The 20,297-nt window shown below is 44.0% G+C and overlaps 1 protein-coding gene across 2 annotated transcripts in view; it reads left to right on the forward strand.

Annotated features, from left to right (window-relative positions):
- Positions 1 to 18,424, forward strand: part of LOC139568603 (developmentally-regulated GTP-binding protein 2) — a 67,887-nt gene extending 49,463 nt beyond the window's left edge. For both annotated transcript variants that reach the window (XM_071390550.1, XM_071390543.1), the window contains exons 6-14: positions 203 to 293; positions 1,612 to 1,684; positions 12,949 to 13,039; positions 13,988 to 14,085; positions 14,672 to 14,748; positions 14,887 to 14,975; positions 17,672 to 17,730; positions 17,842 to 17,895; positions 18,021 to 18,424. In XM_071390550.1, the coding sequence (XP_071246651.1) occupies positions 203 to 293; positions 1,612 to 1,684; positions 12,949 to 13,039; positions 13,988 to 14,085; positions 14,672 to 14,748; positions 14,887 to 14,975; positions 17,672 to 17,730; positions 17,842 to 17,895; positions 18,021 to 18,107 (719 nt within the window). In that variant the 3' untranslated portion in view covers positions 18,108 to 18,424. The remainder of the gene's footprint in view (positions 1 to 202; positions 294 to 1,611; positions 1,685 to 12,948; positions 13,040 to 13,987; positions 14,086 to 14,671; positions 14,749 to 14,886; positions 14,976 to 17,671; positions 17,731 to 17,841; positions 17,896 to 18,020) is intronic.
- The last annotated feature ends 1,873 nt before the right edge of the window (positions 18,425 to 20,297 follow it).

A 20,297-nucleotide genomic window follows, 5' to 3' on the forward strand; every position in this document is an offset into this window, starting at 1 on the left:
AGCGCTGCGTTATCTCTGAGCTATTAATATAGAGCGCTGTGTTATCTCTGAGCTATTAATATAGAGCGCTGTGTTATCTCTGAGCTATTAATATAGAGCGCTGTGTTATCTCTGAGCTATTAATATAGAGGCCTTTTATGATTGGATGATGATTTTAACTCTTTGTTGTGATTGGGTGACCTCTGACCTTTGTGTTTCGTAGGTAAGGGTCGAGGTCGGCAGGTCATTGCTGTTGCCAGGACAGCAGACGTGGTCATCATGATGCTGGACGCCACCAAGGGAGACGTACAGAGGTGTGTGTTCTGTTCTTAGTACTAGCAGCTAGTTAGTTACTAGTTAGGTACTGTTCTGTCTGTCCCAGCTGGTTAGTTAGTGTGTTCTGTCTGTCCCAGCTGGTTAGTTAGTGGGTTCTGTCTGTCCCAGCTGGTTAGTTAGTGGGTTCTGTCTGTCCCAGCTGGTTAGTTAGTGTGTTCTGTCTGTCCCAGCTGGTTAGTTAGTGTGTTCTGTCTGTCCCAGCTGGTTAGTTAGTGGGTTCTGTCTGTCCCAGCTGGTTAGTTAGTGTGTTCTGTCTGTCCCAGCTGGTTAGTTAGTGTGTTCTGTCTGTCCCAGCTGGTTAGTTAGTGGGTTCTGTCTGTACCAGCTGGTTAGTTAGTGGGTTCTGTCTGTCCCAGCTGGTTAGTTAGTGTGTTCTGTCTGTCCCAGCTGGTTAGTTAGTGTGTTCTGTCTGTCCCAGCTGGTTAGTTAGTGGGTTCTGTCTGTCCCAGCTGGTTAGTTAGTGTGTTCTGTCTGTCCCAGCTGGTTAGTTAGTGGGTTATGTTTGTCCCAGCTGGTTAGTTAGTATGTTCTGTCTGTCCCAGCTGGTTAGTTAGTGGGTTCTGTCTGTCCCAGCTGGTTAGTTAGTGGGGTCTGTCTGTCCCAGCTGGTTAGTTAGTGGGTTTTGTCTGTCCCAGCTGGTTAGTTAGTGGGTTCTGTCTCCCCAGGTTAGTTAGTTAGTTAGTGTGTTCGGTTAGTTAGTTAGTGTGTTCTGTCTCCCCAGGGTAGTTAGTTAGTGTGTTGTGTCTCCCCAGGTTAGTTAGTTAGTGTGTGGTTGGTTAGTTAGTTAGTGTGTTCTGTCTCCCCAGGTTAGTTAGTTAGTGTGTTCTGTCTCCTCAGGTTAGTTAGTTAGTGTGGTTAGTTAATTAGTTAGTGTGTTCTGTCTCCTCAGGTTAGTTAGTTAGTTAGTGTGGTTGGTTAGTTAGTTAGTGTGTTCTGTCTCAGGTTAGTTAGTTAGTGTGGTTGGTTAGTTAGTTAGTGTGTTCTGTCTCAGGTTAGTTAGTTAGTGTGTTCTGTATGTCTCCCCAGGTTGGTTAGTGTGGTTGGTTAGTTAGTTAGTGTGTTGTGTCTCCCCAGGTTAGTTAGTTAGTTAGTGTGGTTGGTTAGTTAGTTAGTGTGTTCTGTCTGTCTCCCCAGGTTGGTTAGTGTGGTTGGTTAGTTAGTTAGTGTGTTGTGTCTCCCCAGGTTAGTTAGTTAGTTAGTGTGGTTGGTTGGTTAGTTAGTTAGTTAGTTAGTGTGGTTGGTTGGTTAGTTAGTTAGTGTGGTTGGTTAGTTAGTTAGTGTGTTGTGTCTCCTCAGGAAACTCCTGGAGAAAGAGTTAGAGTCCGTCGGCATCAGACTCAACCGCTCCAAACCCAACATCTATTTTAAGGTCAGTTTCTCCATCACATTATTTTATATATTTTACATTTAACCTTTTATTTAACAAGTCATTTAAGAACAAATTCTTCATTACAATGACGGCTACCCCGGCCAAACCATGACGGCGCTGTGCGCCGCCCTATGAGACTCCCAATCACGGCCTGATGTGATACAGCCTGGACTCGAACCAGGGACTGTAGTGACGCCTCTTGCACTGAGATGCAGTGTCTCAGACACTGCGCCACTCGGGAGCCCATGTGTATATGGAGACCCTTCTAATGAGTGGATTCTTTTTCAGCCACACCCGCTGCTGATAAGTGGATAGAATCCAGCACACAGCCATGCAATCTCCATAGACAAACATCGGCAGTAGAATCGGCAGTAGAATGGCCGTCATGTGACGGTGCCACGTGACTTTCAACAAGGCACCGTCATAGGATGCCACCTTTCTAACAAGTCAGTTCGTCACATTTCTGCCCTGCTAGAGCTGCCCCCCGGTCAACTGTAGGTGCTGTTATTGTGAAGTGGAAACGTCTAGGAGCAACAACGGCTCAGCCGCAAAGTGGTAGACCACACAAACTCACAGAACAGGACCGGCGAGTTCTGAAACGCGTAAAAATCATCTTTCCTTGGTTGCAAAAGTTTCTTACCGAGTTCCAAACTGCCTCTGGAAGCAACATCGTTGGGATGCCAAGCGTCGGCTGGAGTGGTGTAAAGCTCGCCGCCATTGGACTCTGGAGCAGTGGAAACATGTAGAGTGATGAATCACGCTTCACCATCTGGCAGTCTGATGGACGAATCTGGGTTTGGCGGATGCTAGGAGAACGTTACCTGCCCCAATGCATAGTGCCAACTGTAAAGTTTGGTGGAGGAGGAATAATGGTCTGGGGCTGTTTTTCATGGTTCAGGCCCCTTAGTTCCAATGAAGGGAAATCTTAACGCTACAGCATACAATGACATTCTTGACGATTCTGTGCTTCCAACTTTGTGGCAACAGTTTGGGGAAGGCCCTTTCCTGTTTCAGCATGCACAAAGCGAGGTCCATACAGAAACGGTTTGTCGATCTGTGTGGAAGAACTTGACTGGCCTGCACAGAGCCCTGACCTCAACCCCATCGGGATGAATTGGAACACCGACTGCGAGCCAGGCCTAATCGCCCAACATCAGCGCCCGACCTCACTAATGCTCTTGTGGCTGAATGGAAGCAAGTCCCCGCAGCAATGTTCCAACATCTAGTGGAAAGCCTTCCCAGAAGAGTGGAGGCTGTTATAGCAGCAATGTTCCAGCATCTAGTGGAAAGCCTTCCCAGAAGAGTGGAGGCTGTTATAGCAGCAATGTTCCAACATCTAGTGGAAAGCCTTCCCAGAAGAGTGGAGGCTGTTATAGCAGCAATGTTTCAACATCTAGTGGAAAGCCTTCCCAGAAGAGTGGAGGCTGTTATAGCAGCAATGTTCCAACATCTAGTGGAAAGCCTTCCCAGAAGAGTGGAGGCTGTTATAGCAGCAATGTTCCAACATCTAGTGGAAAGCCTTCCCAGAAGAGTGGAGGCTGTTATAGCAGCAATGTTCCAACATCTAGTGGAAAGCCTTCCCAGAAGAGTGGAGGCTGTTATAGCAGCAATGTTCCAACATCTAGTGGAGAGCCTTCCCAGAAGAGTGGAGGCTGTTTATAGCAGCAATGTTCCAACATCTAGTGGAAAGCCTTCCCAGAAGAGTGGAGGCTGTTATAGCAGCAATGTTCCAACATCTAGTAGAAAGCCTTCCCAGAAGAGTGGAGGCTGTTATAGCAGCAAAGGGGGGGACCAACTCCATATTAATGACTTCCCAGAAGAGTGGAGGCTGTTATAGCAGCAAAGGGGGGGACCAACTCCATATTAATGACTTCCCAGAAGAGTGGAGGCTGTTATAGCAGCAAAGGGGGGGACCAACTCCATATTAATGACTTCCCAGAAGAGTGGAGGCTGTTATAGCAGCAAAGGGGGGGACCAACTCCATATTAATGACTTCCCAGAAGAGTGGAGGCTGTTATAGCAGCAAAGGGGGGGACCAACTCCATATTAATGACTTCCCAGAAGAGTGGAGGCTGTTATAGCAGCAAAGGGGGACCAACTCCATATTAATGACTTCCCAGAAGAGTGGAGGCTGTTATAGCAGCAAAGGGGGGGACCAACTCCATATTAATGACTTCCCAGAAGAGTGGAGGCTGTTATAGCAGCAAAGGGGGACCAACTCCATATTAATGACTTCCCAGAAGAGTGGAGGCTGTTATAGCAGCAAAGGGGGGGACCAACTCCATATTAATGACTTCCCAGAAGAGTGGAGGCTGTTATAGCAGCAAAGGGGGACCAACTCCATATTAATGACTTCCCAGAAGAGTGGAGGCTGTTATAGCAGCAAAGGGGGACCAACTCCATATTAATGACTTCCCAGAAGAGTGGAGGCTGTTATAGCAGCAAAGGGGGACCAACTCCATATTAATGACTTCCCAGAAGAGTGGAGGCTGTTATAGCAGCAAAGGGGGACCAACTCCATATTAATGACTTCCCAGAAGAGTGGAGGCTGTTATAGCAGTAAAGGGGGGACCAACTCCATATTAATGACTTCCCAGAAGAGTGGAGGCTGTTATAGCAGCAAAGGGGGGTCCAACTCCATATTAATGACTTCCCAGAAGAGTGGAGGCTGTTATAGCAGTAAAGGGGGGACCAACTCCATATTAATGCCCATGATTTTGGAATGAGATGTTCGACGATCAAGTGTCCACATACTGTTGGTCATATAGTGTATGTATGATGCTAGTATGTATGTATGATGCTAGTATGTATGTATGTATGATGCTAGTATGTATGTATGTATGTATGATGCTAGTATGTATGTATGTATGTATGATGCTAGTATGTATGTATGTATGATGCTAGTATGTATGTATGTATGTATGTATGATGCTAGTATGTATGTATGTATGATGCTAGTATGTATGTATGTATGTATGATGCTAGTATGTATGTATGTATGTATGTATGATGCTAGTATGTATGTATGATGCTAGTATGTATGTATGTATGTATGATGCTAGTATGTATGTATGTATGTATGTATGTATGCATGTATGATGCTAGTATGTATGTATGTATGTATGGTGCTAGTATGAATGTATGTATGATGCTAGTATGTATGTATGATGCTAGTATGTATGTATGTATGTATGTATGATGCTAGTATGTATGTATGATGCTAGTATGTGTATGTATGTATGTATGTATGTATGATGCTAGTATGTATGTATGGTGCTAGTATGTATGTATGTATGATGCTAGTATGTATGTATGATGCTAGTATGTATGATGCTAGTATGTATGTATGTATGATGCTAGTATGTATGTATGATGCTAGTATGCATGTATGATGCTAGTATGTATGTATGTATGTATGTATGTATGTATGTATGTATGTATGTATGCATGTATGATGCTAGTATGTATGTATGTATGTATGGTGCTAGTATGAATGTATGTATGATGCTAGTATGTATGTATGATGCTAGTATGTATGTATGTATGTATGTATGATGCTAGTATGTATGTATGATGCTAGTATGTGTATGTATGTATGTATGTATGTATGATGCTAGTATGTATGTATGGTGCTAGTATGTATGTATGTATGATGCTAGTATGTATGTATGATGCTAGTATGTATGATGCTAGTATGTATGTATGTATGATGCTAGTATGTATGTATGATGCTAGTATGCATGTATGATGCTAGTATGTATGATGCTAGTATGTATGTATGTATGATGCTAGTATGTATGTATGATGCTAGTATGTATGATGCTAGTATGTATGTATGTATGTATGATGCTAGTATGAATGTATGTATGATGCTAGTATGTATGTATGTATGTATGATGCTAGTATGTATGTATGTATGATGCTAGTATGTATGTATGTATGTATGTATGTATGTATGTATGATGCTAGTATGTATGTATGTATGATGCTAGTATGTATGTATGTATGTATGTATGTATGTATGATGCTAGTATGTATGTATGATGCTAGTATGCATGTATGATGCTAGTATGTATGTATGTATGTATGATGCTAGTATGTATGTATGATGCTAGTATGTGTATGTATGTATGATGCTAGTATGTATGTATGATGCTAGTATGTATGTATGTATGTATGATGCTAGTATGTATGTATGATGCTAGTATGTGTATGTATGTATGATGCTAGTATGTATGTATGTATGATGCTAGTATGTATGTATGGTGCTAGTATGTATGTATGTATGATGCTAGTATGTATGTATGATGCTAGTATGTATGTACAGTGGGGAGAACAAGTATTTGATACACTGCCGATTTTGCAGGTTTTCCTACTTACAAAGCATGTAGAGGTCTGTAATTTCTATCATAGGTACACTTCAACTATGAGAGACGGAATCTAAAACAAAAATCCAGAAAATCACATTGTATGATTTTTAAATAATTAATTTGCATTTTATTGCATGACATAAGTATTTGATACATCAGAAAAGCAGAACTTCATATTTGGTACAGAAACCTTTGTTTGCAATTACAGAGATCATACGTTTCCTGTAGTTCTTGACTAGGTTTGCACACACTGCAGCAGGGATTTTGGCCCACTCCTCCTTACAGACCTTCTCCAGATCCTTCAGGTTTCGGGGCTGTCGCTGGGCAATACGGACTTTCAGCTCCCTCCAAAGATTTTCTATTGGGTTCAGGTCTGGAGACTGGCTAGGCCACTCCAGGACCTTGAGATGCTTCTTACGGAGCCACTCCTTAGTTGCCATGGCTGTGTGCTTCGTGTCGTTGTCATGCTGGAAGACCCAGCCACGACCCATCTTCAATGCTCTTACTGAGGGAAGGAGGTTGTTGGCCAAGATCTCGCGATACATGGCCCCATCCATCCTCCCCTCAATACGGTGCAGTCGTCCTGTCCCCTTTGCAGAAAAGCATCCCCAAAGAATGATGTTTCCACCTCCATGCTTCACGGTTGGGATGGTGTTCTTGGGGTTGTACTCATACTTCTTCTTCCTCCAAACACGGCGAGTGGAGTTAGACCAAAAAGCTCTATTTTTGTCTCATCAGACCACATGACCTTCTCCCATTCCTCCTCTGGATCATCCAGATGGTCATTGGCAAACTTCAGACAGGCCTGGACATGCACTGGCTTAAGCAGGGGGACCTTGCGTGCGCTGCAGGATTTTAATCCATGACGGCGTAGTGTGTTACTAATGGTTTTCTTTGAGACTGTGGTCCCAGCTCTCTTCAGGTCATTGACCAGGTCCTGCCGTGTAGTTCTGGGCTGATCCCTCACCTTCCTCATGATCATTGATGCCCCACGAGGTGAAATCTTGCATGGAGCCCCAGACCGAGGGTGATTGACCGTCATTTTGAACTTCTTCCATTTTCTAATAATTGCGCCAACAGTTGTTTCCTTCTCACCAAGCTGCTTGCCTATTGTCCTGTAGCCCATCCCAGCCTTGTGCAGGTCTACAATTTTATCCCTGATGTCCTTACACAGCTCTCTGGTCTTGGCCATTGTGGAGAGGTTGGAATCTGTTTGATTGTGTGTGGACAGGTGTCTTTTATACAGGTAACGAGTTCAAACAGGTGCAGTTAATACAGGTAATGAGTGGAGAACAGGAGGGCTTCTTAAAGAAAAACTAACAGGTCTGTGAGAGCCGGAATTCTTACTGGTTGGTAGGTGATCAAATACTTATGTCATGCAATAAAATGCAAATTAATTATTTAAAAATCATACAATGTGATTTTCTGGATTTTTGTTTTAGATTCCGTCTCTCACAGTTGAAGTGTACCTATGATAAAAATTACAGACCTCTACATGCTTTGTAAGTAGGAAAACCTGCAAAATCGGCAGTGTATCAAATACTTGTTCTCCCCACTGTATGTATGATGCTAGTATGTATGTATGATGCTAGTATGCATGTATGATGCTAGTATGTATGTATGTATGATGCTAGTATGTATGTATGTATGATGCTAGTATGTATGTATGATGCTAGTATGTATGATGCTAGTATGAATGTATGTATGATGCTAGTATGTATGTATGATGCTAGTATGTATGTATGTATGATGCTAGTATGTATGTATGTATGATGCTAGTTTGTATGTATGATGCTAGTATGTATGTATGTATGTATGATGCTAGTATGTATGTATGTATGTATGATGCTAGTATGCATGTATGTATGATGCTAGTATGCATGTATGTATGATGCTTGTATGCATGTATGTATGATGCTAGTATGTATGTATGTATGATGCTAGTATGTATGTATGTATGATGCTAGTATGTATGTATGTATGTATGATGCTAGTATGTATGTACAGTGGGGAGAACAAGTATTTGATACACTGACAATTTTGCAGGTTTTCCTACTTACAAAGCATGTAGAGGTCTGTAATTTTTATCATATGTACACTTCAACTGTGAGAGAAGGAATCTAAAACAAAAATCCAGAAAATCACATTGTATGATTTTTAATTAATTAATTTGCATTTTATTGCATGACATAAGTATTTGATACATCAGAAAAGCAGAACTGAATATTTGGTACAGAAACCTTAGTTTGCAATTACAGAGATCATACGTTTCCTGTAGTTCTTGACCATGTTTGCACACACTGCAGCAGGGATTTTGGCCCACTCCTCCATACAGACCTTCTCCAGATCCTTCAGGTTTCGGGGCTGTCGCTGGGCAATACGGACTTTCGGCTCCCTCCAAAGATTTTCTATTGGGTTCAGGTCTGGAGACTGGCTAGGCCACTCCAGGACCTTGAGATGCTTCTTACGGAGCCACTCCTTAGTTGCCCTGGCTGTGTGTTTCGGGTCGTTGTCATGCTGGAAGACCCAGCCACGACCCATCTTCAATGCTCTTACTGAGGGAAGGAGGTTGTTGGTCAAGATCTCGCGATACATGGCCCCATCCATCCTCCCTTCAATACGGTGCAGTTGTCCTGTCCCCTTTGCAGAAAAGCATCCCCAAAGAATGATGTTTCCACCTCCATGCTTCACGGTTGGGATGGTGTTCTTGGGGTTGTACTCATCCTTCTATTCCTCCAAACACGGCGAGTGGAGTTTAGAGCAAAAAGATCTATTTTTGTCTCATCAGACCACATGACCTTCTCCCATTCCTCCTCTGGATCATCCAGATGGTCATTGGCAAACTTCAGACGGGCCTGGACATGCGCTGGCTTGAGCAGGGGGACCTTGCGTGCGCTGCAGGATTTTAATCCATGACGGCGTAGTGTGTTACTAATGGTTTTCTTTGAGACTGTGGTCCCAGCTCTCTTCAGGTCATTGACCAGGTCCTGCCGTGTAGTTCTGGGCTGATCCCTCACATTCCTCATGATCATTGATGCCCCACGAGGTGAGATCTTGCATGGAGCCCCAGACCGAGGGTGATTGACCGTCATCTTGAACTTCTTCCATTTTCTAATAATTGTGCCAACAGTTGTTGCCTTCTCACCAAGCTGCTTGGCTATTGTCCTGTAGCCCATCTCAGCCTTGTACAGGTCTACAATTTATCCCTGATGTCCTTACACAGCTCTCTGGTCTTGGCCATTGTGGAGAGGTTGGAGTCTGTTTGATTGAGTGTGTGGACAGGTGTCTTTTATACAGGTAACGAGTTCAAACAGGTGCAGTTAATACAGGTAATGAGTGGAGAACAGGAGGGCTTCTTAAAGAAAAACTAACAGGTCTGTGAGAGCCGGAATTCTTACTGGTTGGTAGGTGATCAAATACTTATGTCATGCAATAAAATGCGAATTAATTACTTAAAAATCATACAATGTGATTTTCTGGATTTTTGTTTTAGATTCCGTCTCTCACAGTTGAAGTGTACCTATGATAAAAATGACAGACCTCTACATGCTTTGTAAGTAGGAAAACCTGCAAAATCGGCAGTGTATCAAATACTTGTTCTCCCCACTGTATGTATGTATGATGCTAGTATGTATGTATGTATGTATGTATGATGCTAGTATGTATGTATGATGCTAGTATGTATGTATGTATGTATGATGCTAGTATGTATGTATGTATGATGCTAGTATGTATGTATGTATGTATGATGCTAGTATGTATGTATGATGCTAGTATGCATGTATGATGCTAGTATGTATGTATGATGCTAGTATGTATGTATGTATGTATGATGCTAGTATGTATGTATGTATGTATGTATGTATGATGCTAGTATGTATGTATGATGCTAGTATGTATGATGCTAGTATGTATGTATGTATGTATATATGATGCTAGTATGTATGTATGTATGTATGTATGATGCTAGTATGTATGTATGATGCTAATATGTATGTATGTATGTATGTATGTATGTATGTATGTATGTATGTATGTATGTATGTATGTATGTATGATGGTAGTATGTATGATGCTAGTATGTATGATGGTAGTATGTATGTATGTATGATGCTAGTATGTATGTATATATGATGCTAGTATGTATGTATGTATGTATGATGCTAGTATGTATGTATGTATGTATGTATGATGCTAGTATGCATGTATGATGCTAGTATGTATGTATGATGCTAGTATGTATGTATGATGCTAGTATGTATGTATGTATCTATGTATGATGCTAGTATGTACAGTGGGGAGAACAAGTATTTGATACACTGCCGATTTTGCAGGTTTTCCTACTTACAAAGCATGTAGAGGTCTGTAATTTTTATCATAGGTACACTTCAACTATGAGAGACAGAATCTAAAACAAAAATCCAGAAAATCACATTGTATGATTTTTAAGTAATTAATTTGCATTTTATTGCATGACATAAGTATTTGATACATCAGAAAAGCAGAACTTAATATTTGGTACAGAAACCTTTGTTTGCAATTACAGAGATCATACGTTTCCTGTAGTTCTTGACTAGGTTTGCACACACTGCAGCAGGGATTTTGGCCCACTCCTCCCTACAGATCTTCTCCAGATCCTTCAGGTTTCGGGGCTGTCGCTGGGCAATACGGACTTTCAGCTCCCTCCAAAGATTTTCTATTGGGTTCAGGTCTGGAGACTGGCTAGGCCACTCCAGGACCTTGAGATGCTTCTTACGGAGCCACTCCTTAGTTGCCATGGCTGTGTGCTTCGTGTCGTTGTCATGCTGGAAGACCCAGCCACGACCCATCTTCAATGCTCTTACTGAGGGAAGGAGGTTGTTGGCCAAGATCTCGCGATACATGGCCCCATCCATCCTCCCCTCAATACGGTGCAGTCGTCCTGTCCCCTTTGCAGAAAAGCATCCCCAAAGAATGATGTTTCCACCTCCATGCTTCACGGTTGGGATGGTGTTCTTGGGGTTGTACTCATACTTCTTCTTCCTCCAAACACGGCGAGTGGAGTTAGACCAAAAAGCTCTATTTTTGTCTCATCAGACCGCATGACCTTCTCCCATTCCTCCTCTGGATCATCCAGATGGTCATTGGCAAACTTCAGACAGGCCTGGACATGCACTGGCTTAAGCAGGGGGACCTTGCGTGCGCTGCAGGATTTTAATCCATGACGGCGTAGTGTGTTACTAATGGTTTTCTTTGAGACTGTGGTCCCAGCTCTCTTCAGGTCATTGACCAGGTCCTGCCGTGTAGTTCTGGGCTGATCCCTCACCTTCCTCATGATCATTGATGCCCCACGAGGTGAAATCTTGCATGGAGCCCCAGACCGAGGGTGATTGACCGTCATTTTGAACTTCTTCCATTTTCTAATAATTGCGCCAACAGTTGTTTCCTTCTCACCAAGCTGCTTGCCTATTGTCCTGTAGCCCATCCCAGCCTTGTGCAGGTCTACAATTTTATCCCTGATGTCCTTACACAGCTCTCTGGTCTTGGCCATTGTGGAGAGGTTGGAATCTGTTTGATTGTGTGTGGACAGGTGTCTTTTATACAGGTAACGAGTTCAAACAGGTGCAGTTAATACAGGTAATGAGTGGAGAACAGGAGGGCTTCTTAAAGAAAAACTAACAGGTCTGTGAGAGCCGGAATTCTTACTGGTTGGTAGGTGATCAAATACTTATGTCATGCAATAAAATGCAAATTAATTATTTAAAAATCATACAATGTGATTTTCTGGATTTTTGTTTTAGATTCCGTCTCTCACAGTTGAAGTGTACCTATGATAAAAATTACAGACCTCTACATGCTTTGTAAGTAGGAAAACCTGCAAAATCGGCAGTGTATCAAATACTTGTTCTCCCCACTGTATGTATGTATGATGCTAGTATGTATGTATGTATGATGCTAGTATGTATGTATGTATGATGCTAGTATGTATGTATGCATGATGCTAGTATGTATGTATGTTTGTATGATGCTAGTATGTATGTATGATGCTAGTATGTATGTATGATGCTAGTATGTATGTATGTATGATGCTAGTATGTATGTATGTATGTATGATGCTAGTATGTATGTATGTATGATGCTAGTATGTATGTATGCATGATGCTAGTATGTATGTATGTATGTATGTATGTATGTATGTATGATGCTAGTATGCATGTATGATGCTAGTATGTATGTATGATGCTAGTATGTATGTATGTATGATGCTAGTATGTATGTATGCATGATGCTAGTATGTATGTATGTATGTATGTATGTATGTATGTATGATGCTAGTATGTATGTATGATGCTAGTATGTATGTATGATGCTAGTATGTATGTATGATGCTAGTATGTATGTATGATGCTAGTATGTATGTATGATGCTAGTATGTATGTATGTATGATGCTAGTATGTATGTATGCATGATGCTAGTATGTATGTATGTATGTATGTATGTATGTATGTATGATGCTAGTATGTATGTATGATGCTAGTATGTATGTATGATGCTAGTATGTATGTATGATGCTAGTATGTATGTATGATGCTAGTATGTATGTATGATGCTAGTATGTATGTATGTATGATGCTAGTATGTAGTGTATGTTTGATGCTAGTATGTATGTATGATGCTAGTATGTATGTATGATGCTAGTATGTATGTATGATGCTAGTATGTATGTATGATGCTAGTATGTATGTATGTATGATGGTAGTATGTATGTACGATGGTAGTATGTATGTATGATGCTAGTATGTATGTATGATGCTAGTATGTATGTATGATGCTAGTATGTATGTATGATGCTAGTATGTATGTATGTATGATGCTAGTATGTAGTGTTGTGACAACGGTGTGTTTGTGTTCAGCCCAAGAAAGGAGGAGGTCTGTCCTATAACTCCATGGTGCCTCTGACGATGTGTTCTGAGAAACTGGTTCAGCTCATCCTCCACGAATACAGTATCCTTCTGACATACAGACACCATACCAACTACAGACACAACACCACCACCAACTACAGACACCATACCAGCACCAACCACAGACACAGTACCAGAACCAACTACGGACACAATACCAGCACCAACCACAGACACCATACCAACTACAGACACAATACCAGCACCAACTACAGACACCATACCAGCACCAACCACAGACACAGTACCAGCACCAACCATAGACACAATACTAACTACAGGCACGGTGCCAACGCCAGCTACGGACACAATACCAGCACCAACTACAGACACAATACCAGCACCAACTACAGACACAATACCAGCACCAACTACAGACACAATACTAACAATACTACTTAACGAGAACCTTAGCGATCCACCTCAGAACAGTAGGTAGAACCTTAGCGATCCACCTCAGAACAGTAGGTAGAACCTTAACGGACCACCTCAGAACAGTAGGTAGAACCTTAACGGACCACCTCATAACTGTAGGTAGAACCTTAACGATCCACCTCAGAACAGTAGGTAGAACCTTAACGGTCCACCTCAGAACAGTAGGTAGAACCTTAACGGTCCACCTCAGAACAGTAGGTAGAACCTTAACGGTCCACCTCAGAACAGTAGGTAGAACCTTAACGATCCACCTCAGAACAGTAGGTAGAACCTTAACGGACCACCTCATAACTGTAGGTAGAACCTTAACGATCCACCTCAGAACAGTAGGTAGAACCTTAACGGACCACCTCAGAACAGTAGGTAGAACCTTAACGGACCACCTCAGAACAGTAGGTAGAACCTTAACGATGCACCTCAGAACAGTAGGTAGAACCTTAACGGACCACCTCAGAACAGTAGGTAGAACCTTAACGATGCACCTCAGAACAGTAGGTAGAACCTTAACGGACCACCTCAGAACAGTAGGTAGAACCTTAACGGACCACCTCAGAAATCTTCAATGCGGAGGTTCTGTTCCGAGAAGACAGCACTCCTGATGACTTCATCGACGTCATTGTTGGGAACCGAGTTTACATGCCCTGTTTATACGTACGTACCTGATCTATGTTCTACATTTACATTTACATTTAAGTCATTTAGCAGACGCTCTTATCCAGAGCGACTACAAATTCTAGCTCTATGTTTATACATACATACCTTATCTATAGTCAAGCTCTGTTTATACCTACGTACCTGTTCTATGATCTAGCGCTATGTTTATATGTACGTACCTGATCTATGATCTAGCTCTATGTTTATACGTATTTACCTGATCTATGATCTAGCTCTATGTTAATACGTACCTGATCTATGATCTAGCTCTATGTTTATACGTATTTACCTGATCTGTGATCTAGCTCTATGTTAATACGTACCTGATCTATGATCTAGCTCTATGTTTATACGTACCTGAGCTATGATCTAGCTCTATGTTAATACATACCTGATCTATGATCTAGCTCTATGTTTATACGTACCTGATCTATGATCTAGCTCTATGTTAATACGTACGTACCTGATCTATGATCTAGCTCTATGTTTATGCGTACCTGATCTATGATCTAGCTCTGTTTATACGTACCTGATCTATATCTGTACCAGACCAATGAATATGTAGTGGTGTGTGTGTGTGTAGGTGTACAACAAGGTGGATCAGATCTCTATAGAGGAGGTGGACAGACTGGCCCACGAACCCCACAGCGTCGTCATCAGGTCGGAAACTACCCTGTCTGTCTGTCTGTCTGTCTGTCTGTCTGTCTGTCTGTCTGTCTGTCTGACTGTGTGTTCTCTCTGTCTGACTGTCTCTCTGTCTGACTGTGTGTCTCTGTCTGACTGTGTTCTCTCTGTTAGCTGTGGGATGAAGCTGAACCTGGACTACCTGCTAGAGAGGCTGTGGGAATACCTGGCGCTCATCTGTCTTTACACTAAGAAGAGAGGAGGTACACACACACACACACACACACACACACACACACACACACACACACTTCCCCCCCAACCCCCACAATCCCATCCTAAACACACTCTCCCACGCTGTGTTTAGAACCCCTGGTGTCTCTCCCGCGCTGTGTTTAGAACCCCTGGTGTCTCTCCCACGCTGTGTTTAGAACCCCTGGTGTCTCTCCCACGCTGTGTTTAGAACCCCTGGTGTCTCCCACGCTGTGTTTAGAACCCCTGGTGTCTCTCCCACGCTGTGTTTAGAACCCCTGGTGTCTCCCACGCTGTGTTTAGAACCCCTGGTGTCTCTCCCGCGCTGTGTTTAGAACCCCTGGTGTCTCTCCCGCGCTGTGTTTAGAACCCCTGGTGTCTCCCACTCTGTGTTTAGAACCCCTGGTGTCTCTCCCACGCTGTGTTTAGAACCCCTGGTGTCTCTCCCGCGCTGTGTTTAGAACCCCTGGTGTCTCTCCCGCGCTGTGTTTAGAACCCCTGGTGTCTCTCCCACGCTGTGTTTAGAACCCCTGGTGTCTCTCCCACGCTGTGTTTAGAACCCCTGGTGTCTCTCCCACGCTGTGTTTAGAACCCCTGGTGTCTCTCCCACGCTGTGTTTAGAACCCCTGGTGTCTCTCCCACGCTGTGTTTAGAACCCCTGGTCTCTCCCACGCTGTGTTTAGAACCCCTGGTGTCTCTCCCACGCTGTGTTTAGAACCCCTGGTGTCTCTCCCACGCTGTGTTTAGAACCCCTGGTGTCTCTCCCACGCTGTGTTTAGAACCCCTGGTCTCTCCCACGCTGTGTTTAGAACCCCTGGTCTCTCCCACGCTGTGTTTAGAACCCCTGGTGTCCCACGCTGTGTTTAGAACCCCTGGTGTCTCTCCCACGCTGTGTTTAGAACCCCTGGTCTCTCCCACGCTGTGTTTAGAACCCCTGGTGTCTCCCACGCTGTGTTTAGAACCCCTGGTGTCTCTCCCACACTGTGTTTAGAACCCCTGGTGTCTCTCCCACGCTGTGTTTAGAACCCCTGGTGTCTCCCACGCTGTGTTTAGAACCCCTGGTGTCTCTCCCACGCTGTGTTTAGAACCCCTGGTGTCTCCCACGCTGTGTTTAGAACCCCTGGTGTCTCCCACGCTGTGTTTAGAACCCCTGGTGTCTCTCCCGCGCTGTGTTTAGAACCCCTGGTGTCTCTCCCGCGCTGTGTTTAGAACCCCTGGTGTCTCCCACGCTGTGTTTAAACCCCTGCTGTCTCCCACGCTGTGTTTAGAACCCCTGGTGTCTCTCCCGCGCTGTGTTTAGAACCCCTGGTGTCTCTCCCACGCTGTGTTTAGAACCCCTGGTGTCTCTCCCACGCTGTGTTTAGAACCCCTGGTGTCTCCCACGCTGTGTTTAGAACCCCTGGTGTCTCTCCCACGCTGTGTTTAGAACCCCTGGTGTCTCTCCCACGCTGTGTTTAGAACCCCTGGTGTCTCTCCCACGCTGTGTTTAGAACCCCTGGTCTCTCCCACGCTGTGTTTAGAACCCCTGGTGTCTCTCCCACGCTGTGTTTAGAACCCCTGGTGTCTCCCACGCTGTGTTTAGAACCCCTGGTGTCTCCCACGCTGTGTTTAGAACCCCTGGTGTCTCTCCCGCGCTGTGTTTAGAACCCCTGGTGTCTCCCACGCTGTGTTTAGAACCCCTGGTGTCTCCCACGCTGTGTTTAGAACCCCTGGTGTCTCCCACGCTGTGTTTAGAACCCCTGGTGTCTCCCACGCTGTGTTTAGAACCCCTGGTGTCTCTCCCACGCTGTGTTTAGAACCCCTGGTGTCTCTCCCACGCTGTGTTTAGAACCCCTGGTGTCTCTCCCACGCTGTGTTTAGAACCCCTGGTGTCTCCCGCGCTGTGTTTAGAACCCCTGGTGTCTCCCGCGCTGTGTTTAGAACCCCTGGTGTCTCTCCCACGCTGTGTTTAGAACCCCTGGTGTCTCTCCCACGCTGTGTTTAGAACCCCTGGTGTCTCCCACGCTGTGTTTAGAACCCCCGGTGTCTCTCCCACGCTGTGTTTAGAACCCCCGGTGTCTCCCACGCTGTGTTTAGAACCCCTGGTGTCTCCCACGCTGTGTTTAGAACCCCTGGTGTCTCCCACGCTGTGTTTAGAACCCCTGGTGTCTCCCACGCTGTGTTTAGAACCCCTGGTGTCTCCCACGCTGTGTTTAGAACCCCTGGTGTCTCTCCCAAGCTGTGTTTAGAACCCCTGGTGTCTCCCACGCTGTGTTTAGAACCCCTGGTGTCTCCCACGCTGTGTTTAGAACCCCTGGTGTCTCTCCCAAGCTGTGTTTAGAACCCCTGGTGTCTCTCCCACGCTGTGTTTAGAACCCCTGGTGTCTCCCACGCTGTGTTTAGAACCCCTGGTGTCTCTCCCACGCTGTGTTTAGAACCCCTGGTGTCTGCCACGCTGTGTTTAGAACCCCTGGTGTCTCCCACGCTGTGTTTAGAACCCCTGGTGTCTCTCCCGCGCTGTGTTTAGAACCCCTGGTGTCTCCCACGCTGTGTTTAGAACCCCTGGTGTCTCTCCCACGCTGTGTTTAGAACCCCTGGTGTCTCTCCCACGCTGTGTTTAGAACCCCTGGTGTCTCTCCCACGCTGTGTTTAGAACCCCTGGTGTCTCTCCCACGCTGTGTTTAGAACCCCTGGTGTCTCCTGTTGAATTGTGGTCTTATTATTTCAGAGAGGCCTGACTTCAGCGATGCCATCATCATGAGGAGAGGAGCATCTGTAGAACATGTGGTGAGCTGAACACACTGACATCCTGGCTTTGAACCCAGGTCATCGGCACCAGACTGTGTTTTAACCCGCTGAGCTAAAGCCTTAACGACGGTCTCCCTCTTCTCCCTGCAGTGCCATCGGATCCACAGAACGTTAGCCAGCCAGTTCAAGTACGCCCTGGTCTGGGTAAGTTAGCAGCATCCCGTGCTAGCATGCTAGCAACATTGGGTTTGCTCTCTCTGCGTTTTTAAAACACTGTATCTTTCTTTCATGACTCCATTTTGTGTGACTGTCTTCCTGTTGTGTTCCAGGGCACCAGCACCAAGTTCGACCCCCAGCGGGTGGGGCTAACACACATCATGGAGCACGAGGACGTCATCCAGATTGTTAAGAAGTGAAACAGCTCTTCGGGATAGGACCGATGACGGGATGGGTGGGACGAGTTAGTTAAACAGGCCTTCTGATTGGACAGAATACAGGATGGGTGGGAGGAGTTAAAAACAGGAAGTTGATTTATCCAGAACCAGTGTACAGTAGATTCTAAAGTCCTGATTCTTATTTCGTGTTTGAAACAACAACAAAAATAACCAATCAAAAACCAGATACGATTTGAGTTACAAGAGGACAGGAAGCAGCATCTTTTATCTTTGTTGACATTGAAACTCATCCAGAATGAAAAAGGGAAACTCAATAAATTCCAAGAACTTGAAAAGGACACGGTTTGCTTCTGTGGTTTTGTTTTTTCCGTTGGTTACAATTTGTGTTGTTTTTTGAATTCCAACCCAGCAGGTTCTGTGGTCTGCAGAAGTAAGGAGACGGACAGCAGAGACGGAGGTGTTGACATAACAGCTATTATAAAATGCTCCAAGGGGAAGTTTCTCCGCAGGTACGAGGGCTGGTGGCAATTCAAATTCAAGGCCGTCAATTCAGGAAGTGAACTTTAAATAACAAATCAAAATTTGAAAAACAATATATTTTCAATGACCTCAAACTGAGCAGTAGAAACTATTTATTTATTTTATATACCTTTTTCCTTTTTGAAATGTTTAATTAAAAATCACTTCCTGAATTGACTGCCTTCAATTGGAATTGACCTCAGCCTTGTTAGGTACAGATCTAGGATCAGCTTCCCCCGATCCTGAACCATTAGTGGGAAAATACAAAACTGTCCCAAGATCATCATCTCGGGGCAACTTCACCCTCCTGTTAAAACCAGCGGCAGAGGAGAGACGGCTAGAGTGGATTACTGAAAGGTGTGACGAGCCCTTTTGTGATAGATCTGGGTGTGGTTTCATCACGTTTTAATATGTTGTTTTTTACAATCACTTTTACAAGTGTCAGGAACAGATTTTGATTATCTTTGGTGATCTTCACCTCTGACTAGTTGAACATTAACAGCTGAACTCCCATATAGTGTGTCGGGGGAAATGTAATGTTAAACGGAGGTGAGGAGGGTTCACAGTGCAGCCAGAAGGGAGCTGTGTCGAGAGGGTTGGACGCTTTGAAGACGTTGGTTTCAGTCTGGAGGTAAGTAAATTATACCGTTTTTCTCTTGGAGAATCAAATCAGAACTATTTACAGAGCACCTTACTGGGCAGGCAAAGTGCTTTTAACAAATGACAAAAAAAAGGTGAGAAAGATTAAAACCCAGTAATTTTTTTAAATGAGACATTAAAATGTTAAAACAATAACCTGAGAGACTAATGCTTTACAGCTTTACAGTAATATACTATATAGAGTGAGATAAAATAGATAGGATAACTAAACGTACCCACTAAGTAAAAACACAGCTATAAAAAGGTGTCTTAATAAAGATCTTTATTCAAAATATCTACAGTTTCTGAGCTAGATAGTAATGTTCAACGTTATGTTTAATATGCTCCGTTTCAGGAGCTATAACAGAACGCTGAATCCCAGCAGAGTCTAAATCCTGGAGCACTTTTAATGGCTCCAATGTATCCGACCTTCAGTATGGTTTTAAACAGCGATGTGTGTGTGTGTGTGTGTGTGTGTGTGTGTGTGTGTGTGTGTGTGTGTGTGTGTGTGTGTGTGTGTGTGTGTGTGTGTGTGTGTGTGTGTGTGTGTGTGTGTATATACACTAGATGACTGATAGGACCGGTGGCTTCAAAGCCTCTCATTGGCCAATTCGTAGCATCATGCAATCTAGGGGTTTATTACACATCGCTGGTTCTTACACACATTATCTATAATAAACTGGGTGGTTCGAGCCATGAATGCTGATTTGGCTGAAAGCCATGGTATATCAGACCGTATACCACGGGTATTCTTACTGCTCTAATTAAGTTGTTAACCGGTTTATAATACCAGTAAGGCACGAGGGGGTGTGATATATGGCCAATATACCACGGCTAAGGGCTGTATCCAGGCACACCGCGTTGAGTCTTGCATAAGAACAGCCCTTAGCCGTGGTATATTGGCCATATATCACACCCCCTCGTGTCTTATTGCTTCCATTATATTGACCATAAACTCTAGTGGCTGCTCTAACAATGAAAATAAATGTCTTCCAATAGTTACCACAGCCACAAAGTCAGAATATCGTAAAAAAATTATCAATGAAACGTTGC

Source organism: Salvelinus alpinus, chromosome 1 (assembly GCF_045679555.1).
Source record: "Salvelinus alpinus chromosome 1, SLU_Salpinus.1, whole genome shotgun sequence".
Classification (NCBI taxonomy): domain Eukaryota; kingdom Metazoa; phylum Chordata; class Actinopteri; order Salmoniformes; family Salmonidae; genus Salvelinus; species Salvelinus alpinus.